Raw genomic sequence first — 25,957 nt, forward strand, 5'->3', positions numbered from 1 at the left:
AAGTGAGAGATGATGGAGTTGAGCGGTCAGAGCTGGCTCTCCCATCCTGTGGTAAAGGGGCAGCCTGACTCACTGCATGGGCAAGGCTGCAGGAGTGCAGTTTTATTGCTCACAGTGAGAAGCATACTGTGCAAATATTGTAGGTGGTGCACTACATGGCCAAGACACTCTGCGTGTGTAGTAGCATGAATGCACCTTCTGTAAACAACACATTATGCTGCACACAAGCTGCCAGGTGATGGATTAAGGCAGTCTGCAGGATCTGAGCACCTGTCTTTCATGACTGAGGAAGAATGAGCTGACTGATGAGGCTTTCCAATCACGGGAATGAACGAACTATTGGAGGAGAACAAAATGGGGCCAAATTCACTGCAGGAATTGGGAATCATTGGGCCAGTCATGTGGCCCTCTAAGAAAAAGAAATAGTGTCTTGCTGTGTTTATTTGTTTAATTTTATATAGCCAGGTAAGGGCGATTAGACAAAATTAGTTAACTAATTATTTTAGAGGCAACTCAGGAGCCATAGTTTCTTCAGGCAACTACTTAGTGTCACACAGCATGGTGAGAATGGGAATCAAAGTCTGATGTCTAGGAGGTATCACCTTCATAATGTACTGTCTTATCTACAGAAAATATAATGACAGCCAACTGTTAAAGGAAGAATCAGACTTACAGACCAGTAAGTCTGACCAGTCTCATATGCAAAGCCATGGAAAGACTTATCATAGAATGAATCAGTCGAGACACAGGGAACCTCCAAACACTGGACCTGTCTCAGTTTAGATTCATCAAGGGCAGGTCATGGTTACTCAACATGGTAGATTTTTTTAAAAGATCATCAAAGTAATGGCCAAAGGCAAAATGGTACACACCTAATACCTCAACCTGGCCAAAGCATTTCACACAACTCCCCACTCAGGCATAGTAGAAAAGGTAAATAAACTGGAAATAAACCCCATGTCACCCACTAGATTCCCAGCTGACTTACAGATAGGACGCAAATAATAAAAATAGGGGTTGTTACCTCCACAGTGAGAATAGTCACCATTGGTGTCCCACAGGGTTTTGTGCTGGGACACCCCCTGTTTGGCATCTACTTTTCCTCAGTAAAAGCCAATACCAAAGAGCTCTGGTTGACTAAGTCTGCAGATGACTGCAAGCTAGGAGTAGTCATTGAATCCCCAAATGACTTAGCCATCCTGCAGTAAAGTTTGTCCCAAATAAGTAACTGCTGTCAAAATCATGGTCTGAAACAAAATACCAAAAATGCATTACTGTATGCTTTGTGAAATCATCTACCCCAGGGAACTACAACATTGACAGTACACCCCTAAGATCCGACCTGGTTGTTCAGGATTTGGAAACTTATGTGGACAGTGACCTAACTTTTGACAAACGTGTCAATTGTGGTAAGAAATTCCTTCATTATTGCACAGCTTATAAACAAAGGGATTGTGTCTAGATCTAGGGATGTCACTGTTCCCCTTTACTTAGCCCTCCGTAGACCAATCATTGAGTATAATGCCCCCTTTGACCTGTCTGTCCAGACACATGCACAACTGGAGTGCCCACAGGAATTCCTTACTAAAAGGATACAAAGTTTAAACAACATACTGTACATGGACCGACTCAAAGTACTGTCACTATACCCTGCATGCTACAGACTGCTAAGAGATGACGTCTTGCATGCAAGACATTTTCTGACCTATTACTGATGGATTTATGGCACAAAAGCAAGTCAAATGGCATCAGACGTACTTGATCTAGGGATCTAAACCTCTTCTGTAACAACAGAATGGTTTGGATGGACAGGTATATCTTGCAGAGGATACCACTACTGTGAAACAAAGTCCATCCCTGTCCATTTTCAAAAGCAAATTAGATCTATGGAGGAGGAGGAAACATAAAATGTACCCCAGGAGTGCACCCTGTACTACCAATGAACAAATTCAGCTCTTAAATGCTTTATCCCATGCATGGGTCCACTCAAATTATGTATGGTATTCTCTTTAGGGTAATATGTAATTATCGACCATGGGATGGGTAAGGGCAATCTATAACCACATGGGTAGGTTATTTCAAGCACAAGAAGGGAAACTGGCTAGGCTTACAATGGCCCACTAGGGCAGCTGGCTTAGTACTTACCTAAGAGCTTATGTTATCTGACTTGTGATAGGAAAACAAGTACCCAAGAGCAGAGTATTAGTTTAACGCTCTGTGCTTGAAAACATGTTACTCTTCTATAGTATAACTTTTTTTTCTGTTTGTAAATCAAAACCTGTATGTTGGACAGCTTGTCTAAAATGCCAGAATAATTTCCTTTTGAGAAAAGAATATTACACGAATCTGTAAGTTAATTGTATTGCTTTGGCTGCTTAGTTTGTTTTTACTGTCCAGCTCATGCTGATGGGTAAATCCGAGGACTACTTATTCCGGTGGCATTTACTGTTAGACATGTATGGGGATTTTTTTTTAAGTGACCATCCTTAATGATGGACAGAAATGTCCAGCTTATGCACTGAGATTTGTGTGGCCTGTTTTTCCCCACAGTATACTGAAAAGGGGTACAGTTCTTAGGTGCTACAGAGTCCACTACATTAATGTAGCATTGGTCCGTACTGGCTACTGATAGTGACCGTCAGATTAATGCCATGGAATTCTGTGATGCAGTACTTGTTAAATTTAATTCTATTTCTAAATGCAACTGTTCATTGTACAAAACTTAAAATGTTTTAAAAATATGCATTTCTTAATAAAGCATCTCTTGGTGTAACCATTATCTTGTCAGTTGGTTCACTTTTTAGTCATTAACTGCCATGATACCTTAGTGGCAAAATAAAACTGTACTTTTTTTGTAATGTATGCTGATGTTAGCTAGTATCTGGCATCTGTTACCATATACATTTATTAGATATGAAATGGAGCTGTACTTAAAATCATTTAACTAAGTGTTGTATTTTTATTCTGTGCCAACAGAATGACTAGCTATGTAAATCACTTGTTCGTAATGTTTCTTATGTCCTTCAGACTTTGATAGATGTTTCCACATTTCTTAATAGTATGCATAGAATATTTGCTTTTAAGGTGGTGCAGTTGCATACCTACTTGGATGCTGTGAACACACATGCAAGTGAGTACATGTGCACACACACACACACACACACACACACACACACACACACACACACACACACACACACACACACACACACACACGCCAGTTGTTTAGTATTTAACTGTAGCTTAAAACAGAAGACTGATAAATTAAGTCAATTCAAACTTTAATATTTATGGCATTGTCATCTTATTTGATTAGTGTTAATTATACACGTGTTTTCCTGATCCCTTCCTCCATGTTCTGCAAGTTTGACTGTGTTGCAGACATTGCTTTTGTCCCTGAGACATTGTTGCAAAACTCTTTTAAATATTCAAAATGGTGACTATGTACTGCTGAAATGATGCATTATGTTTGGCCAGTTTATTAGAGGATTAAGATTTGTGAATATAAATATTATAGTGCAGTCTGGAACACTGTCTAATCAGTGTTATACAATATTTTGTTCATGCTGGGGACTTTTAATTAAAATTGAATACTGCAGAAATAAGTTACCTGGTAGACAGTCACCTACCTGGTTATTCTTTCACTTGCATTTTCATTATGTAGTACTGAATCTCTGTTCACTTCAGCAAATCTTAACTGCTTAAACCCTTATTCAAATCCTTTGCCATGATTCACTACTAACTTTCTACTTTACCTAATCCATAATTATAAAAAAAAAAAAAAAAAAAAAATCAGTTCTTTATTTATTGTAAGGGTTAAGTACTGCATTTTTTTATCAAGACATCTAAAATGTATATTTTTTTCTTGTGTTCATTATTAGACTTATGTCACCTGAACCTCCTCCAAAAGGGTTCCTGGTTATGGGGTCCAAGTTCCGGTACAGTGGTCGTACTCAAGCTCAGACTAGGGAAGCCAGTTCCCTCATAGATCGTCCAGCACCCCACTTTGAGCGGTCATCAAGCAAAAGATACACATTATCAAGGAGTATGGATGGAGGTTTGTATCTTTTAAAAGGAAATGCTGATAATCTAAAAAAAAAATAACAGAAATTTTCTCTGAATTACTTGATTATTTCCAATTACTTCATTATGGAGCAACATTTTTGAGGTGATCGTTTGCTTCTTATGATAGACATCACTATAATCTATTGGCATCCCTGAATTTGACTTAAATAACTGAATACATTTAAGTAAAGTTCTAGCAGTACATTATTTAAACTTCCTGTTATGATAGATATTGAGTTATGTTAGCTATTGAGTATCTGTTCACTGACTCCTGTCACTACATACACAGTGTGTGATGGACACAATATTATCATTATTATTATTTTTTTTAACTGAGTAAGCCCACTGGACACAAGTGTCCCTTTTCAGAGGTGACCCCTAATCACTGTCTGGTCAAATGACTTACTCAAAAGTTACATGACATGAATCATACTCCAGACTACAGGAAGCAACTCATTAAATCAGCAAAGCCAAAGGAGGTGGTGTTTCATCTCCAGACTGGTCAAGCAATATGACGCACAGGTGCAGTTAGCAGTTGACAAGACTCCTATTCAAATCATAGTTAGCTACAGGACTCAGCATGGAACACTGGAATGGCTGCGGGGAGGGATGTTGTGTTTGTGTGTGTGTGTGTGTGTGGGGTTACTGGCTCAGGAGACCCACACCACTTATCTGGACCTCCTTGAATCTATTTAAGAGTTAACCTTACATCCTGATCCTTGGCAATTTTAACTACTCAACCAATGATTGGAAGAACTACTCGAGCCAGAACACAACTGCTCAAAGATTTCTTGACTTTGTCAACGCCAATGCCTTGGACTAGCTGGTTGACACCCCCACAAGAGGTGACAACATCTTGGACTTGGTACTAACCAACATAGAAAACCACTGCAGCATCCCTGCAGTGTCATCATCCCTGGTAAGATCTGACCATAAAGCAGTCATCTTCGAAGTCACCGTCTCCCCTGATCCCCCCCCCCCCCATAGCTAGGGCTAAACAAAAAAAACTTCTCCAAAGCTGATTACAGCCTCCTGAGGGAAGGTCTAAACAGCTTCACAGCCCCTAGCCCCCAACAGTAGGAACTGGCACTAATGACCAGACATACACCAAAGTACTATACAACCATTTATATAAATGCATGGATTCAGCAATACCTGACAGGACAAAATTCTATTCCTCAAGGAAGAGTAAATCTGTCTGGTGGATATCGGTTATAAATAATCTCCACAACAAAATGAAAAAATTGCTGTCCAGGACCAAGAAGAGGTGCTAAATTGGAAGCAATCTCTCCTTGACCTAAACAGGCAAATGAGGGTATTAGTGAAGTCTTCCAAACTAACTTTGACTCTAAAGTGACCATGTCTACTAAAGACAGTCATAAGGCCTTTTTCACATATGTCCACAATCTAAGGGGAAACACCCAAATCTGCTCAGAACTGATGGTCAAGGACATCATGTACATAAATGCCGTGGATATAGCCAACCTGCTGGCAGACGGGTTCACTGAAAACTTCACTCCTCTGTACCCCCCCCATCAGTAATCCAGGATATCCCCAGCACCTGCTCCCCACCCCTTATCTCTAGGGAAGAAGTCATTACCGCCCTCTCAAAGGCTAAAAACACAGCTTCCATGGGACCTGATAACATCCCAGGCTGCATCCTGCAACAACTCAGGCAGAAACTTGCAGCACCATTAGGCACCCTATTCAGCCTAGGTCTGAGTACCTGTTTCATCCCAGCTAAGTGGAGGACGGCCACCTTCATCCCTCTGCACAAAGGTGGATTGTCTACTGAACCAGGCAATTATAGACCCATCAGCCTAACTAGCCTGATTTGCAAGGCCATGGAAAGCATTATCATGGACCACATTAACAAGGACATCTCCAACCTTCAAACTCTTGATCCCACACAGTTTGGTTTCATCAAGGGGAGATCATGCCTGTTAAATCTGGTAGACTTCTTTGAGTCAGTCACCAAAGCCATGGACAAAGGGAAGACAGTGCATGCCTCTTACCTTGACCTGGCCAAGGCCTTCGACACTATTCCCCACCCAGGCATAATAGATGAACTATCCCAGTTTTGAGTAAATCCATCTGTGACCAGATGGATAACTAAATGGCTCACTGATAGAACTCAGTCAGTCAAAATAGGGTAAGCTACCTCAAGTATTAGACCCATAACATGCAGCATACCCCAGGAATCGGTCTTGGGGCTCCTGCTGTTTGGGGTCTACTTCTCTGAGGTGCAAGCCAAATCCAGAGGTCTATGGCTGACCGTGTTTGCGGATGGCTACAAGCTGGGTGCTGTTATCAACTCCCCTAGTGATGTAGACATACTACTAGAGGGTCTCACCCAGACAAATGACTGGTGCCAGAAACATGGCCTCAAACTAAATGCCAAGAAATGCATCATCATCCCTTTTGGGGAGAGTGACATCTCCACAACTTATCACATTAATAACAACGTCCTAAGCATGCAAGCAGTTGAGAGGGACCTGGGCACCCAAGTTGACAGCAATCTTAACTTTTGACCACCATGTTGCCTCCGTTGTACGGGAGAGGCTTTCTACATGGCTCACCTCATTAGTAAGGCTATTTCTTACAAGAACAAGGAAGTCATAACTTCCCTGTATTCCTCCCTTATCAGGCCCATCATAAAGTATAATGCCCCTTTCGGCATGTACCTCACGAAGCATGTGCAGCAGCTGGAAAGACCACAGAGGTTCCTAACCAGGAGAATCCAGGGCTTCAAAAATCTATCCTACACAGATAGGCTGAAAGCCCTGTCCTTCTATTCCATCTCATACAGACTCCTCAGAGGTGATCTATGTCGTGCATACAGAGCAATCTTTCACCCCACCTTGATGAAATTATTCCATATCAGCAAGCCAAACTCCACTCGTGTGACCCACATGCAAAACCTCAACGTGGTCTGCAACATCAATAGGACTTGCTGGCGGGACATATTTGTCTCCCACAGACTCCCCCATCTGTGGAATAGACTCCCTCTCTACGTCATGCAGAGTCCTTCATTATCCGTCTTTAAGAGGAACCTGGATGACTGGATGAGAAATAGAAAATACACCCCTGGGATTCCACCTGTGTCCCTGCTGGCCAGGGGCATCGGGTGCTGACTTGTGGGAACATGGGATAATTTATTGGCTAGGCTTATAAGGGCCTCAGGACCAGTAGCCTAGCAACTTGCTATGATCCTATGATCCTATAACTTTAATCCCCAAGCTAACTGCCACAGCTTTGAATCTTTGTTGTTCAAGCACTGTCAAATAAACTACATTTTGATTTCTAATTTACTTACACAAATGTACAATAAGAACTGAATGGATAAATTTAAGTGCTGAATTCCTTACTCGAGTTTTGTATTTCACTGCCACTAGCTGTGAATCTCACACTACTACCAGGTGTGATCACATGATCGCAACCATCTCTCACTAACACCACATGTGATCACATGTTCTTAACTAATTTTTGAATTCTTCAGGGTAGCTGTTCTTTTTTATCTGTGCTGCAAGTACAGAGAACCCTTTAAAGAAAATAACTTTTTCACCTTTCCTCTTCAAGGACAGAGACGCAATCACGAGTTAATTTACCAGACAAATAGTTAGATGATGTTGTTGTTATGCTTGAAATTACTAAACAGAATCTGGTTACAGCTACAGATATATGCTTCTTTGGTCAAAAAAACATATGCATCTGGTGAGAATAGGGCCATCCTTTGTAACTCACAGTACTAAGGCTGTAGACATTAGGACTGACTGGCAAATAAGCTTTTCAAGGCTTGTAGGTATCTTCCTCCTATTTTTGGAATGCACTGTACAACAATCAGTCTTTAGGTGTTCATTACTACATAAGTGATTGGGCAAACTTCCAAATAGCTCCATGCTATTCTTAGAGTTTGAAGCTTGAATAACAAGCATATAAATAATTCTCCCCCTTTTTTCCCAAACTGCTAAATGATTACTTGTTTATAGTCTCTGGAAGTTTGTTTCCAGCTTTGACCATTTTACTAGACCTCTTCACGCAAATCTTAGATGCAAACCTTTGATGGCAGAACCTTTGATAGTGAGACAAGACCGCATCCAACTTGTCTTTGACTTTGATTATAAGTTTATGGTGACTTTCTGTAAGGCTCACGCAAGGTTCTCTGATGTCCTTTCTTCCACTTTCTCAGTATGGGGTATGCAGTTGAACACTGCTTTCTCCCCAAAGCCCAGGACACATGCGGTATCCTCAGTAGTCCCTGTGCTTGTGACACTTTCCTTGAGATTGCTGCTGATGACATATATAGTGTCAGAGTCATTGCTGCACCCCATATCTTTAATTGAGCATTCAGCAATGATCTTTTGCTCCCAGTGTTGTCAGCTTTGACCCTGCAGTCTGTCAGTGATGTCTGTGTTGAACATCTCCATCTCAATGGTGACATCAGGATCAATGCCAGCTGTGGTTCATAATTTTCGAGAGTAGATGTCTGTGCCATTAATTTCAGTGCCGGAGTAGTTGACTAGTGTCATCTTTAGTTTAACCCAGTTCTTTGCTGCAGTCTTGATTCCAAACCAGCATCCGTCACTACTGTGGAACATCTCAAGTTGTTCCCTACATCAGAGCTGGCACTTCCCCCAGCAACAAATTGGCCTTCTATTCAGTCCAAAGTCTACAAGCTGATGCATAGTGTAGGCATGCAGGTGTCTTTCTAAACTTCCAGCCAAAAGGAGAAGGTCTTCTTCATCCTCATTTTCTCTCCTTTGATGATTTCTGTGAAGGCAATGTTCAAGACTGAAGAACATAGGCTCACCTATCAAATCCCCACAGCTAAATTGGATGATGAAGGGGATACTGATTCCACTACTATCTGTCATCATTACCCAAATTTGGGGCAGTGGTTGAGATGACATATAAGAGAGAGGTCGTCCCATTGATCCAGTATCTTACCCATAGCATAAAATTCAAAAGATCTCAAAGTCTACTTGCCAATCTTCTTGGGTAATTCCACCACTAGCAGGCAGTCCCCAAAATGAGACTGTGTGCTGTGCTGTCCGAGACACTGGAGTTTTTAGTCAGAGACTTCCAAAATAGATTGGTTTTGGTAGATGCTCTTAAGGGGGTTACTGCACCTCACAGCCAGGTGATCCATCCATAAATAAGGAATCCAAACAGTGGGCTGCCTAAGGAAACATATGAACATAAATTTCATATTTTTGAGGATGTTCAAATACCTCAGTTTCCAGAGAGGTTTCTATACTGAAACAAACCAGGCCAAAAACAGTTGCCAGATGGACCATCCAAAAACAAGTTGCTGTGCCAGTCAACAACAGTGTCCACACCTTTATTTGATAAATTTCAGATGAATGTCTGTAATTGTTTGTAAATTTGTTTTAATCAAAAATCAATAAAAATTATTTAAAAAAAACAGTGTCCACAATGGTGAATCTTATGATGTGGATCTCCAGCAATGCAGATAAATGTTCTGCCATATATGAAGGATCTGATATAGCAGTTCATCAACACATGTGGATCTATTTTACAAATTTTGCCAAGGATGCCAAATGATTTTTCTAAACATCCCTATCAAAAACTGGCATTATTTGGATATAAAGACATATATGGAAAATATGGAGAAAAGGGTAAGACTCTCAATGTTTATGTTGTAAAGTTCCAACCACCTGAGTGCCCCTTCTCCAGAATGCAGATGAGCCTCTCCAAATGTGGTGCCAACATGGGGAGCAGCCAAAGAACTAATAGTCTGAAAAGAACTCAGATTCTTGTGGTAATTTTCATAAAGGCTGTGGATCTTGAGGAGAGGATTTCTTGAGGCCATCAGGTAGCAGACATTCTCCTGCTGGTGGTTAACAGTAGCTCTTAGTTTTCATTCAGATGCTTTACTCTGTAGGGAGTCAGGAGTCATCTGTTAGTGCATCTATCGGCTTAGAGAGCCATACAAAAATGGATGGGTTTAAACATTAATATCAGTTTGTAGTAGACATGAGTATGAGGAGATGAGGCGCATGGCAAAAAGAGAGGTGGCGAAGGATAAGGCATATGGGGAGTTGTATGAGGGATTGGACACTAAAGAGGGAGAAAAGGACTAGACAGAGGGACAGAGCTGGGAAAGATGTGCAGCAGGTAAGGGTGATAAAGGATAGTGAGGGAAACGTACTCACAAGTGAGGAGAGTGTGTTGAGTAGATGGAAAGAGTACTTTGAAGGGCTGATGAATGAAGAGAATGAGAGAGAGAGAAGGTTGGATGATGTGGGGATAGTGAATCAGGAAATGAAACAAATTAGCAAGGAGGAAGTAAGGACAGCTATGAAGAGGATGAAGAATGGAAAGGCTGTTGGCCCAGATGACATACCCGTGGAAGCATGGAGGTGCTTAGGAGAAATGGCAGTGGAATTTTTAACCAGATTGTGTAATGAAATTTTGGAAAGTCAGAGGATGCCTGAGGAGTGGAGAAAAAGTGTTTTGATACCTATCTTTACGAATAAGGGTGATGTGCAGAGCTACAGTAACTACAGAGGGGTAACATTGATCAGTCACAGCTTGAAGTTATGGGAAAGAGTAGTGGAAGCTAGGTTAAGAAGGGAGGTGATGATTAGTGATCAGCAGTATGGTTTCATGCCAGGAACGAGCACTACAGATGCAGTGTTTGCTCTGAGAGTGTTGTTGGAGAAATACAGAGAAGGTCAGAAGGAGTTGCATTGTGTCTTTGTGGACTTAGAGAAAGCATATGACAGGGTGCCTAGAGAGGAGTTGTGGTATTGTATGAGGAAGTCGAGAGTGGCAGAGAAGTATGTAAGAGTGGTACAGGATATGTACGAGGGTAGTGTGACATTGTTGAGGACTGCGGTGGGAGTGCCAGATACGTTTAAGGTGGAGGTGGGATTACATCAAGGATCAGCTCTGAGCCCTTTCTTATTTGCAGTGGTGATGGACAGGTTGACAGATGAGATCAGACAGGAGGCCCCGTGGACTATGATGTTTGCAGATGACATTGTGATATGTAGTGAGAGTAGGGACCATGTTGAGAAGACCCTGGAGAGGTGGAGATATGCTTTAGAGAGGAGAGGAATGAAAGTCAGAAGGGCTAAAACAGAATATATGTGTGTAAATGAGAGGGGGGTAGAGGAATGGTGAGGATGCAGGAAGTAGAGTTGGTAAAGGTGGCTGAGTTTAAGTACTTGGGATCAACAGTTCAGAGTAATGGTGAGTGTGGAAGAGAGTTGAAGAAGAGAGTACAGGCAGGGTGGAATGGGTGGAGAAGAGTGTCAGTAGTGATTTGTGACAGACGGGTACCAGTAAGAGTGAAAGGGAAGGTCTACAAGAGGGTAGTGAGACCAGCTATGTTATATGGGTTGGAGACAGTGGCATTGACAAAAAGGCAGGAGTCAGAGCTGGATGTGGCAGAGTTAAAGATGTTAAGATTTGCACTGGGTGTGACTAGGATGGACAGGATTAGAAATCAGTATATTAGAGGGTCAGCTCAGGTTGGACAGTTTGGAGACAAAGCAAGAGAGGCGAGATTGCGTTGGTTGGGACATGTGCTGAGGAGGGATGCTGGGTATATTGGGAAAAGGATGCTAAGGATGGAGCTGCCAGGTAAGAGGAAAAGAGGAAGGCCTAAGATAAGGTTTATGGATGTGGTGAGAGAGGACATGCAGGTGGTTGGTGTGAAAGAGCATGATGCAGAGTACAGGAAGAAATGGAAACAGATGATCCGCTGTGGCGACCCCTAACGGGAACAGCTGAAAGAAGATGATATAGCATTCCCTTTGTTATGGCCTCAGTTTTCTCATTCCCTTCCCTCTCATCAGAAGAAAGTGGCAAGAATCAGCAGTAAGGTTTCACTGCAAAAGACAGGGATTAGCTATTACTTCAGGTTCTTTTTAGTACTAAAAAAAGGCAAAAGGCCTCAGGCGAATTTTGACATTAACTTGTCTAAATGTTTGAATCCCCAAAGAAATCTTTTGCATGGTCTCTGAGACTAGATACGCTCTTTGCACTTTGTAGATGCCTACCACTGTATCACAATCACAAAGAAATCCAGTAGATTTCCATACTTCAGAGTCAGAGTCAGTCACTTTCAGTTCCACACTCTTCCACTTGGTCTCACTTCAGCCCGTAGGATATTTATCAAATGAATGACAGTGGTTACAGGTCACTTGAGAATAGAGAGAGAGATGAAGTATTCCCCCACCCTAATGACTGGTTTCATGCTGCCCCATCTGTGTATCACCTAGTATCAGTGAGGGAGTTCCTGAACAGCTTGTTTTATTCTCTATGGATAATCTTAAATATGGTCAAATATCATTTATAATCTGTAAAGATGGTCGTATTTATAGGATGCAGTTTGCACACAAAATTATGCAGAGGATGACTCCTCAAGGACAGAATCCGGTCTGTTCTGGCTGGCTTTTGACCTGTTTTTATATCTACAACAAATACAATGTATTTCTGGCTCAGTGTGCTGGGTGTTGTGACAGCATGATGGGAGGTCTTCAGTGGACCGTTCAGATTCTGTGGCCTCTGAATGTGAATCCTCTTTTTCATCAAAGCTGCATTTTACAAGACTGCAGCTGTTGTCAAATGGGATGGATCAAAATAAATTCTCCCTCAACAGTCCTTTCCACCTACCCTCTAGCTTTATGACAGGCAACTGTAGGATGAGGGGGACACAATAATGGGTGGGCAGTTCAAGGTGTCTGGACATTGTCAGAACTATACTTTTATATCAGTATACTAGATGTGAGAGTAGTCTATCTTCCAAATCGTTCAGTTAATTCTTCATGAAAGCTTTCACCATACAGATGGACCACATGCTAGCTGTGTCATGCAAGAACATTGAATTATGCCCCATATATTGAGAAGCAAAGACTGGGGTAATGGGTGATATGTAGTAACTGTTTCTTAACTGCTGTCTACATACTGGTGGAGTCCATTTCCTTGCTTGAGAAGCTAAGCAAATGTCTACTGCTACCCAATGAGTCCTTTTTCAACATCTTGGTAGCATTGAACATTTTCTCAGAAATGTGGTCTGTTTGACTCCCAGTCCCAACAGCAAGTGCAACACTCCCTAATTCATTCCTCATGGAAATATGTGAGGAATGCTGTAGCCCATAGATGGCCACCTAGATTCCTCTACACTTCACCTTATTTCAACTGATGACTATATGTGCTCAAAATTCAAAATTCCACTGAATCAAATAATTGGCATTGCTCCTTAATGTCCCCAGTAGTTGTGGTTCATAATATTACTCCTTCAGCCTCTGTAAAAGTCTGTAGTCTTATAACCTACAAGAATGTTACTCATAGGTGTATCTTGGATGGGGTGAAGGAGGCAGCTGCACTGGGTGCCAGTGGGGGTGCAAGTGGGATACTACCATTCATTTATGAAGGCACTTGTGATAATGCAACTCCATAAATAAATGCGATCCCACACTTAATTCACTTTCTTATTCTGTTAAAAGAATGGAAGGACTTCAGGCATCCTTCAGGTTTTATATTGATAATTATCCCTTAGATACTCTCAGTTATTTTATTTAAATCCTGTAAATCACTGGTCTCCAAATTACTTAATAAAAGATCACTTTAAGCATCTTAATTCAAACCAGAATCCACCAATGAAAAATCTGTTTTTCCTTAAAACTCTCAGATCATCAAACCTTCTGAATGACAGTTGCAACGTAAAAGTGACTAAGTTCAAAGGCTTAATTTTTATAGGAAGTTAAACATTTTTCTTAAGGTTAGAAGTTCAGAACCTTTGTATTTTGCAGTCTGTATTTTCATTAATGTAAAGATTTACTGTTTGTATTTCTGATTTATATCTGTAGATTTTGATTGACCCACTGACGGTCATTGCTGTGTGCTTTGCTTAAAATATGGCTTTTAATTGACATGGATAACTAAGCTGATGTATGTACTTGCTTGTTTAACTACTTCTAATCTTGTGTGTTTTAAACATTATGATTCCATGAATTGCTTTAGTTTTTCTGTGTTAAGGTCAAATTATATTTTACTGCCCATTCACTGATATTGTTTATTAGTGTCTGATTTGGGCAGGGTAAAAAGAGCAGTGGTGCGAGGTGTTGGGGGCACAGTCAGAAGTTCCTGATGTCCTGGCTGAGGTGTTTATGCACTTAGTGGGTGGTATTGAACTGTAGCAAATCACTTACTACAGTGTAACAAGTGGTTTCCTACAGTTTCATGCAGATGAGCCTTTTATTTTGGTCCTCAGCTTAGAATTGAGGACAGTAGAAGTGGGGGGGGGGGGGGGGGCAGAGCACATCTACATCTGTTTTGGATGTGCTGACAAGATGATGATTTCATCCACATAGCAGAATGCATCGTTGTATTTAATTTTTTTTCTGTGTGAAGAACTTGCACAACAATGTTTTCAAAGCAAATTCCTGACATATACCGTGGGATAAATGATGCTTTCTATTTAGTGACAGAATTTTGTTGGCAAAAGCTGTTTCTTATGCCAGACACTGTTCATTGTGTTGAAACAACCCTCAGATATGCAACTTATAATTTTATTTTCATGATTAACAGAACTGAGTGTCTGCTTTTTCTACCTGCAGTCCTTTATCTTATCCTTATTAAGATACAGCCAAACACCTTAATACTGGGTGATTTCAACTACCCTGCTATTAACTGGGAAAACTACTCGGGTACCAACACCTTTTCCCAACGGTTCTTGGAATTCATAAATTCCAATGCCCTGGATCAACTAATTCATTGTCTCACCAGGGGCTCCAATATCCTAGACCTGGTCTTTACCAACATGCTCCACACAATTGGTCACCCCCTCATTGGTCAGGTCTGACCATAAGCAAATCACCCTTGACATTCACATCCCACCCCCACCCCCCAGTAAGGAAACCTCCATAAAAAACTTCTCCAAAGCCAACTTTATGTTACACAAGTCTGAAGTGACAAACTTCATGACACCCATGTAGACGGAACTGAAAGTTCGACTGATGAATCCTACACTAAAGCACTGTATGAGCACATCCAGTCATGCATGAATCGTGCCATTCCAAATAGAACCAAGATGCTCTCCTCCAAAAAAAGGAAGCCAATCTGGTGGTCCTCTGCCATAAACAAACTATACAACAGAAGAAAGAAACTGTTGCAGAAAAAAGGAAAATCCCAGGATGCAAAAAAAACTCCCTTACCAGCCTCAGTAAGAAGCTGAGATCCCTCATAAAATCCTCCAAAGCTAGTTACGAAAATAAAATTGCCAAAGATTCCAAAGACAACCACAAGGCATTCTATAGTTATGTCAAGAATCTAAGTGGCAATGCTCAGATACACTCTGAGCTACAACAGAATGGCATTAAATATACTGATCCCAAGGATATTGCCAATATCCTGACAGATCGATTTAGTGCCAACTTCACCCCCCCCACCCCCTAAAGGGCCGATCTCAATAACAAAAGATAGTCAAATTCCAGTAATCACTGCCACACAGGTAGAAACCGCACTCTCCAAAGCTAAAAATACAGCATCCATGGGACCAGATGACATCCCAGGCTGTGTACTACATGAACTACAAAATGAACTGGCACCTCACCTAAGTGTCATGTTTAATCATAGCCTCACCTCAGGTTTCCTGCCCACTGAGTGGTGCACAGCTGCAGTTATCCCACTCCACAAGAGGGGATCCACCTTGGATCCTGGGAACTACCGTCCCATCAGTCTGACAAGCCTGATCTGCAAGGGCATGGAACTTATAAACAAAGTCATTGGCAACCTTCAAACACTGGACCCCACCCAGTTTGGGTTCGTGAAGAGCCAATCTTGTCTTCTGAATCTGATTGACTTCTTCGAATCAATCTCCAGAGCTGTGGACGAGGGTAAGGCGGTCCATGCAGCCTATCTGGACCTCGCCAAGGCCTTCAACACCATCCCCCACTCTGGAATCATAGATAAACTTACTAAGTTGGGCATAAATCCCTACATCACTCGATGGGTTGCCAACTGGCTTACTGACAGAACCCACACTGTAAAAGTAGCCGACTCCAAATTCATCTCCTAACAAGTGACAAGTGGATTACCTCAGGGTTCAGTCCTGGGACCACTCTTGTTTGGCATCTACTTCTCTGACGTACAGGCCAACACTAAGGGACTCTGGCTAACAAAGTTTGCAAATGACTGCAAACTGGGAGTCATTATTGAATCCCCAAATGATGTGGATATTCTACAAAAGGGCCTTACAGAAACAGATGCTTGGTGCCATAGCCATGGGCTCAAGCTTAATGCCAAGAAATGTATAGTTATCCACTTTGGGAAAAACATGTACCCATGAATTACCACATAGGTGGCAGTACATTAAACACCGAAAGTGTGATGAGAGACTTAGGGACACAGGTGGACAGTGGTCTCACATTCGATAACCACATCGCCACAACAGTCAGGAAATCCTTCTATGTGGCACACCTCATCACCAAGGGCTTTTCATCCAGAAAAAAGGAGGTCATTGTCCCACTGTACTCATCCCTCACTAGACCCATTATAGAGTTTGGTATGTACCTCACAAGACATCTGAAACCGCTGGAAAGGCCGCAGAAATACCTCCCTAAAAAAATCACAGGCCTAAAGCAGATGCCCTATGCTGACCATCTAAAAAAACTCCAGCTATACTCTGTGGCATATCGGCTACTCAGAGGCAATTTCTGCTTAACATACAAGGCCATGTCAAACACTGAGCTGTTGGACATGCTCCACTTAAAGAAATCCCAGTCCCTCAGAGCCACATGCTCCAGGGATCTAAACTTTGTCATCACAATGAACAAAACATGCTGGAGGAATAGGTTCCTGAACCAGAGACTCCCCATACTCTGGAATAGACTGCCCATACATGTCAAGCAGAGCGCCTCCTTAGCCCTCTTCAAAAGGAACCTTGGCAATTGGATGGGAGATAGGAAATTCACCCCGGGGATTATGTCAGTCACCCTACTAGACAGGGGTCCAGGGAAGTAAATATTGTGGGAAGAAATATCCAGGGAATTGTTATGACTAGGCATGTATAGGCCCTAGGAGTGATAGCCTATTTCCAACCTATGAACCTCATACTTTTGTTTTTTTTTTTTTTTAATTTCTCCAAGTCCTTTGGGTTTCCCATGATGGGAATGGACCCCATCCCTAAGTCAAAGTATGATTAAAGTTTATGAAATTTGTATTGTATCATTCTTTGATGTCAGCCAGAAGTGCTCTTCGCAGCACCCACAGTGTGCCCAGTAATGACTCTTTCTGCAATTCATATGGAGTTACATATATTGATAACATATATAAGTGCGATTCTAAATTCTTTTTCAAAAGACTCATTGCTCCTATTACAATTGAAGCTGTTTGGCTATCCTTATTCCACATTGCCCTCATTTCTGCCTGCTGATCCTGGTATTTTATGACTGTGTCTCTGTACATAAGAGAGTGTAGTCACTGGGTGTAGCAATTTCAAAGATCAATGCTACTTTTGCCTTCTTTTCATGGACTACTATATCTGGTTTTCTCACATTTGTTTTATGAACTGTTGGTAATGGGTGATCTCATGTGATGTAAACATCATTGTTCTCTGTTATGCTTTGTGGCTCATGTTTCCAGTGTTTTTCAGCTACTTCAGTATATTATAATGTTTGCACAGTCCCCAATGCAACAGTCTGGCAAAATTATTAGGCCTTTCAGTATATAGTCCTTCTGCCATTAGTGTATCACAACCAGCAACAAGATGTGTGACTGTTTCCAATTCTGTTTTACAAAATCTACATTTGTCTGTTTGTCCGACATATCCAATGGACTTTGTAAACCAATGTGTACATAGTCCACTATCTTGGACAGAACCTTTTGTTCTGTGGTTTAAATTCACTTCTCCTTAACCATTTCTGCGTTTGATCCTGATCAGCTTGAGGCTCTCCCAAGAGTTTTCTGTATTTGCATTTCTTGCCTTCTCATCTGATCCTTCACCTTGTATGCTTTCTTTTGTTTTTTGGCACATTCAGTTGCTGCCTGAGTTTATCTACTTCTGCTTTGATTTTGATTCCTGCATGACACCAATATGCTTCTGCTAAACTAAGTCATCTTAGAGTTATTCTCCACATGCTTTAAAACTTTCACTATGTTTGGGTCTTGTGAAGTCAGCAGATATGCATTCAGTCCCACAGTTGCAGATCTAGACGTAATCAAATTCAAGGAGGCCAATACCTCCTTCAGAACAGGGAATGTATAATCTTTGTATACAGTGATTTTTATAAATCACTGGATGAGCATGAAGCATCCTTCTTGTTTTCTTGTCCAACTGATCCAACACGTTTTGGGGCCAGTCAGTCACTCCAAAACTGTAAGTTAGGATAAGAAGAGCAAATTAGTTTATAGCTGGGACTTTGTTCCTAGATGTCAACGCTGTTTTCAATATTAATTTTAGTCTTCTAAAATATTCCTTACTAAGTTTTATTAGCATTTGTTCATATTTTATTGTTGATCCTTCAACATTTCCCAAATATTTATGCACTCCCTCTTTCTCAAGTTCTTTTATATCACATTCCTGTCCCAAACTGATGTTTTCTTGATGCTGCAGCTTTCCTGCTTTAAAGGTTGCTTTTGCAAATTTATCAAGACCAAATGTCATTCTTATATCATCTGAAAAAGTTTTGACCACTTACAGTTGTGCTTTCAGTTCCTAATCTAACGGACTATACAGTTTTAAATTATGCACAAAAAGAAGATAATTTTTACACTTTGTTGTTTTTTGGGAGCAAAACTGTAGCCAGCACCTAATCTGTTAAGTAGACAGCTTAATGGGTTAAGGGCAAGACAAATCTGGAATATCCCCCTTCAAATTGTTACCCCTGGAATAATAATAATTTGTTCTTTATCATGGCTTAACTGCAAAGTGGTTTGCCACTGTTTCATGGTCACTGTAATATAATAGATCAGTCTAGGGTGTATCGTATACATTTTTAAGTACTCTTATCCATGAATGTGGGATACTGTCAAATGTATTTTTGTAGTCTATCCATGCCATACTTAGATTATTCCACTTTCTACAGTCTTCCATTATGACTTTATTAAACAACAAATGATCCTTTGTTCCAAATGACTTTCTTTTGTTACCTTTTTGCTCTATTGCCATGATTGAGTTTTATTCTAAATGACTATAAACTGTTGGCATACAGTATATAGTTTATATGTCGTTGGAAGGCAAGTTATTGGTCTATAGTTTTTAGGATAGCTTGCAGGTTCGCTGTTAAGTAGGAGTATTGTTTTTCCTGTTGTTAACCAGGTCGGTGTCTGTTCAGGGTGCAGATATAAATAGTTCTTTCTCATGGCTAAATATTCATATAAATATGTTAATACTTTCAGCCAGAAGTTAAGTACTGCATCTGGGCCTGAGGTTTTCTAGTTAGGAGCTTTTCTTAACTTTGTTTCAGTCTCTTTGGCCATTACTTCATCCATTTCATATCCTGTACATAGGTTCATAGGTGTGTACTAGGCTAATGGCCCTGGAGCCTTTACAAGCCTATCCCATAGAAGTGCCCTGGTATTGTGCCACCCGACTTTAGTTCCCAGTGTCTCTATCAAGTAGAGCCACTGAAGTGATCCCCAGGGTGAACTTTCTATTTCCCATCCACTCATTAAGATTTGTCTTGAAGAGGGCCACTGAGGTGCTCTGCTTGACATGCATGGAAAGTCTATTTCACAGCATGACCACTCTCTGGGTTATGAACCTGTCCCTCTAGCATATTCTGTTGATTGTTGTGGCTACTATGGGTTTATCTTGTAAAGGATATAGTGATGGTTTTGTAGCAATTATGATGATTCTGAGATGGAAAATGTAATGCCTAAAGGCTTGAACAGTGAAATGGCATACAGACATTTGATTTAATATCATTTTTCTTGTAATCACAGCATGCATATTATTTCGATTTCCTTTGCTGCTGTTATGTATTAACATGAAAGTTCTATGAATGGATATTGTTCTTACAGCTTTTAGAGTTAAGTGGTTTCCTTGAGTAAGGTATGTATGTATTTATAGGCTTATTACTAAAGCACTACGGTGAGTAAAAGATGTTAGCTTCTCTGCTGAGCATGATGCAGTGCGCTCGTCAGTCGATACCATCACTATTACTGTCTCTGACCATAATGGAGATCTTCTGACTTCTGTAAAACATCAACATTATGTGGGTATCTTAGGAAATGCATCTCTGACTTTTCACTGTCTCCACATTAAATATCAAACTATGAAAGTTCTGAAACAGTTGAAAATGACTTACAAAAATTCCTGTGTACTGTCTTCTGAAGCAAGAAAGTCCATAGCAACTGTTTTAGGGATGTAATTTAGGTCTTCCATACACCTTCAACCTCTATGACTGCTTATTACTGGCAATTTTTGGGAAGGCAAACTATTTAAGATAAAAGCTGCATATATTTTAACCTCAATGGCTCTGGAGTCTTCCTTACTTTATTTATCTGTTACAACAATTTTTACTTTTATGCATATGTTTAATACTGTTGCTGAACCAGTATATTTACTATTTTTTATGTATTTTTTACTGTTCATAGTCAACTGCTTTTGAATGTTACTGTTATTATCTTAACCTCATGGTTCATGCTATAGTGCGTGTCTTTCTATTAATTACAGTTAACAAGAAAACTGAAATCTTCTTCTTTTGGCTGCTCCCGTTAGGGGTCGCCACAGCAGATCAACTTTTTCCATTTTTTCCTGTCCTCTGCATTTTGCTCTGTCACACCAACCACCTGCATGTCCTCTCTCACCACATCCATAAACCTTATCTTAGGCCTCCCTCTTTTCCTGTTACCAGGCAGCTTCATCCTTAGCATCTTTTTCCCAATGTACTCTGTATCCCTCCTCAGCACATGTCCAAACCAACGTAATCTTGCCTCTCTGGCTTTGTCTCCAAATCTTCCAACCTGGGCTGACCCTCTAATATACTTATTCCTAATCCTGTCCATCCTCGTCACACCCATTGCAAATCTTAACATCTTCAACTCTGCCACGTCAAGCTCTGACTCCTGCCTTTTTGTCAATGCCACTGTCTCCAACCCATATAACATAGCTGGTCTCACTACCCTCTTGTAGACCTTCCCTTTCACTCTTACTGGTACTCGTCTGTCACAAATCACTCCTGACACTCTTCTCCACCCACTCCATCCTGCCTGTACTCTCTTCTTCACCTCTCTTCCACACTCACCATTACTCTGAACTGTTGATCCCAAGTACTTAAACTCATCCACCTTCCCCACCTCTACTCCCTGCATCCTCACCATTCCTCTATCCTCCCTCTCATTCACACACATATATTCTGTATTAGTCCTGCTGACCTTCATTCCTCTTCTCTCTGGGGCATATCTCCATCTCTCCAGGATCTCCTCCACCTGTTCCCTACTCTCACTACAGATCACAATGTCATCTGCAAACATCATAGTCCACGGGGACTCCTGTCTGATCTCGTCTGTCAACCTGTCCATCACCATTGCAAATAAGAAAGGGCTCAGAGCTGATCCTTGGTGTAATCCCACCTCACCTTAAACGCATCTGTCACTCCCACCGCAGACCTCATCGCTGTCACACTACCGTCGTACATATCCTGTATCACTCTTACATACTTCTCTGACACTCCCGAGTTCCTCATACAATACCACAACTGAAATATATAACATTTTGTGTTTGCCGTATGGTTCGGGAAGTAGGTAAAAAGGGTATTGTACCAACCTGCTAACAAGTAATAGATAAGTAACTATTAATGTTTTTCTCTCAGGCCATCATACAAACAGTTTTTTTCCCTTCTGTCCCAACAAAACACTCAGGCTCTGCAGATCACAGAAAACAAACTCGTAAAGTTCATTCATTTATCTCCCTATTGTTGGCATCACGGTTGCACTAGTCTTAGAAATAAATTGTTTCCTGTTACATCAAGAGCCATATTTTGTTACACTCATTGGCATTCAAACTTCTATATGACACCAATGAAAAATAACTCATTCTAAAACATGTCTCTTATTCATTCCTCAGAACTCAGCTGCTATGGCATTCCTTTGCCCTTCCTACAGCTGAAAAAGCTGTATCTAAAATAGCCCCTTCATCCTGGAACAGTTTATCTGAAGATATGAGAAAAACTGATAACTGTAACTCAGTTTGAAAACAACTAAAACTCTTCTTAACAAAAGAGAATACATGCCAGTGAGTCAAGGATAGTGACTGTCATATACCTCCTGACGTCCTTCTGTAACAACCACTTCAGCTTCACTCTTCATTTCGTCTGTCCTTATGTAAATTGCATTGCATATGTCATTGTATATACCCATGTAAATGCTTCGCTTTTTATTTTACCTGTAAGAGTCTCAGACTCTTGTTTCTGTGTTTTCCATCTGTGAGTATATTGCTTTGCAATCTGCCTCTGTTGACTTTAATTTGATTATTTTTATCTTTTGTATGTATTTACCTACACGGAGTGGGTCATGGCTGAAAATGGTCCTCACACCAGTCTCCCTTTGTTTGTTTGTGTCTTTCGGCTTTTCCCGGTTAGGGGTCACCACAGCGGAACTCCAGGTCCGCTAATGATTGGCAGTTAATTTTTATGTACCGGCTTGCCAGGCCTGATGCACAACCTTCAACGAAGGTACACCCATTCGCGCATGTCTCCACGCAGAAGACGCTCTAGCTGAGAATCAAACCGGACAGCATCTTACTGTGAGGCAACAATGCTACCGCAGCACCACCACCGCTCCTATTCAGTTAAAAGTAACAAGTAAACATATAGAACTGAAAGAAAACAATCTCTTTCTTGAGTGGCATTGAGTTATTTAAGTGGGAAAAAATGGATAAGCAAAGAGAACCAAACGATGAAGAGTTATGTGATGCAGAGGGGTTTGTATGTTTGAAATACATGCTTTGCATGTGCTCTGTTAGAGAGCTCCTCCGTAGACTGGTGGTATAGTGATGCCCACTGGGTGAGTAAGGGAAATAACACTGCACTTTATCAGTACTTATGTGCTATGTTAGATATGGATGGAAAATACACTTGAGTAGGAAGGCATGTACCAAGCACTAAATTAGCTTGTTTGCTGAGGAGGCATTTAATATTGCAAGAAGCCCTAAGATATCTTGCAAAACTTTCAAATAGTGTATTTACATAAGAAGAGAATGTGTGAGTCTGAGCCTATCAAATTCCAGGATATTTTTATATTTTCAAAGTCTCAGTGTTAATATGTTCAGATATAAAGAGTGGTTGCTAGTTTGGTGTTGTCTGTTTAACTTTAGCTTTTTTTCCTAATAACATAACTTTCACTCTGTTTTCCTGTACATTTACTGTACATGAATTGTTGTTTCCTTTACATTGATTCAGGCCTTGGCTGTTGGAAATTTTGCAGAGAGCAAATCTTATGGATTTTAGGGAAAAAAACAGTGTCACCCACAGACAATGTACATATAGTACAGGGTTCATGTAATGGTGGCCAGTTTTAATTGTGTGGAATAGCAGAGGTCTAAGCCATCTTGGGGATAAATAAACGATGCAAAGAAGGGTTGATTCATCTAAAGTAAACTAGTTCTTTATATCTGAAAGATAAATAACCAGGTGAAAGTAGAGTTGTCAAGGATATATGTAGCTTAGTGAGAAGTAAAAGTGACAGACAGAGTTGAAGATAGGGGGGGAGATGCATGGCCTCTTGAGATGCCATTGGTTAAGGTCCTTGTAAATCTTATTCGAAAATGCACACATGGCAGTAAATACATTATAGCTGTGCCTAAATTCTTGCACATCAATGTTTATAAGTCCATGCACTTTTGGATGGTTGTGAAGTTGGGAACAGGATTTTCAGAATTTTCTTTCATAGTAGTCAGTAGTAGTGAAACAGGTCTTCAGTTTTCATTTTTTCCTGTTGTCTACTATTTTCTGTACCTCCCCCTCCTTTTCTCTAGTTACAGCATAAGCATCAGTAATAATAATATAATTTACACATATGTGAGACGCATAATAAGCTTGATCTGTGTGCCCTAAAGCAACACAGTTCATGGAGTGCTACTAAATGGTTTGTTGTAGAAGTACCTACCCTCAGAAGAGTTTTCTAAAACATCTTCTGCTGAGGCCTCTCATAATCCTTGATGCAGTTTTCTAGGATTAAACAAGTGAATTCTGAACTGAAATGTATGCCTTGAAAAGAAAGAGTAGAAAATGAAATAGAACATTATAGTGTCCAACCGTCTCGCCTTGGAGGCCCATGTAAATTAACAAACCAACCTTGAAAGCAGCATGCCTGTTTGGAAAACTAGTGAAATTTACGTAGGATTGGTTACATGGATACACTTGCAAAAACTAACTAGAATGCATGAGAGTTGTACCTCTCAATTACTATGATTTAGGAATGGCACTGATTTTGACACTCAGATTTAACCTTGATCCTCTTAGATTCTTTGACTTTTCCTTGTAAAGTCAAACCCTTTTTGAGGTGTATACTTTAATGTACAAATACCCTAAGCTTATTCAAATACTCTCTATCCGTAACTATATACTGTAAAGTATATGAAGGCATTCTCTTGTAAAAAATGGAACATGTCCCTCCTTTTGATCCTCTGCTATGATTTCTAAAGAACATTATTATGATTTTTAATGCTCAGAGGTTGAGGTTTGGTGAAAGTGTGTCTTCTATAAAGTAAGTTGCTGAAAAGGTTGTACTCCCTTTGAACTGTATTATTAGTTGTGAATCTCACGCTTGTCCACCTTCATTAGTGCAGAAGCCAGCAGGTTGAAATCAGTTCTTCAAAGTTAATGGTTGCTAGTTTTTTTGAAATCTTGGAGAAATACTCAAAGCTGAAATGAAAAGCCGAGGTATCAGAGTAAATCTCATGGGTATCTGTAACATGCTGCCTTGTGTCCTTTTGGTGGATTCAGTCCATCTTTGTGTGTTTGTCCAAATTTTTGCTGATTTGTCTTTTTTTTTAAATCTGCCAACCTTAATTCAAGCCATGTCTTAAAGGATGCTATAAACTTGGAATTAATATATTGTAGTGTGTGCAACATGATGGGTGTTCTTTATGAGATACTTTGTTACTTTTTCAGATTTTTCACAGCCTTCTTCAATGGGAGAGAACCACACTGCAATGTCAGAGAAGGAGCAGAACCAGACTGCTGCAGAGGAGAAGCCTTGGAAAGAATCAGAGGTGGATGAAGAGGAGGAGGAGGTCACAACGCCCACAAAAATTAAGGAATTAAAGGTATGACTGGGTGTAGAACATGAACATACCTCGTTAATACTTAAAGTGATATGAACGTATACCTTAGCCGGTACAAGGACGGTTAACTTTTGTTTCCTCTACACAGCTGCATGACATCACATCCCTGCTGCATTTACTAGTTTTCTTCTTTAGTTGCAGGAACACACCTTAAAGAAGTATATTAGCATCCAAACTTAGAGCTTCATCATTGCATATATCAAGGCTTTAATCCTCTTCAACCTTGTTTTCACAAGGTGTCAACTTTCAGCCTGTTTGTTTCTGCATTCAAGTTTTCACATCAGACTCCATAAAGTCATAAACCACTGTCACTTTCTCTGTCCTGCTGTCATGTGTAGAACCACAGTAATAATATTTGTAAAGACCAGCACTGGTTTTGTAGGTAATTAAATATTAGATTAACTTGCACAATCCTACCAAATATTTCTTCTACATATTTGATCTCCTCACCACTTACCCTCAGCTTTCTTTACACTACATCATTTCTTTTTAACTCACTAGACTGTTACCTGTCTAGCAAACTTCTACATTTGTGCAGTTCTGTCTTTTTTATGTTTCACATACTAATTTGCAAGATAGTAGAAAACGTAAAACTGATAAGTACAAAGTCTCTTATGCCAGTAAGGAAGG

The 25,957-nt window shown here is 40.5% G+C and overlaps 1 protein-coding gene across 1 annotated transcript in view; it reads left to right on the plus strand.

Annotated features, from left to right (window-relative positions):
* Positions 1 to 25,957, plus strand: part of EPB41L1 (erythrocyte membrane protein band 4.1 like 1) — a gene marked incomplete in the record, with an annotated part of 2,183,009 nt that overhangs the window by 1,651,218 nt on the left and 505,834 nt on the right. Inside the window, 2 exon segments of the mRNA XM_044090111.1 lie at positions 3,882 to 4,057; positions 25,155 to 25,309. Of these exon segments, the coding sequence (XP_043946046.1) occupies positions 3,882 to 4,057; positions 25,155 to 25,309 (331 nt within the window).

The sequence above is a fragment of the Protopterus annectens genome, chromosome 12.part0 (assembly GCF_019279795.1).
Source record: "Protopterus annectens isolate FY-2018-M chromosome 12.part0, PAN1.0, whole genome shotgun sequence".
NCBI lineage: Eukaryota > Metazoa > Chordata > Ceratodontiformes > Protopteridae > Protopterus > Protopterus annectens.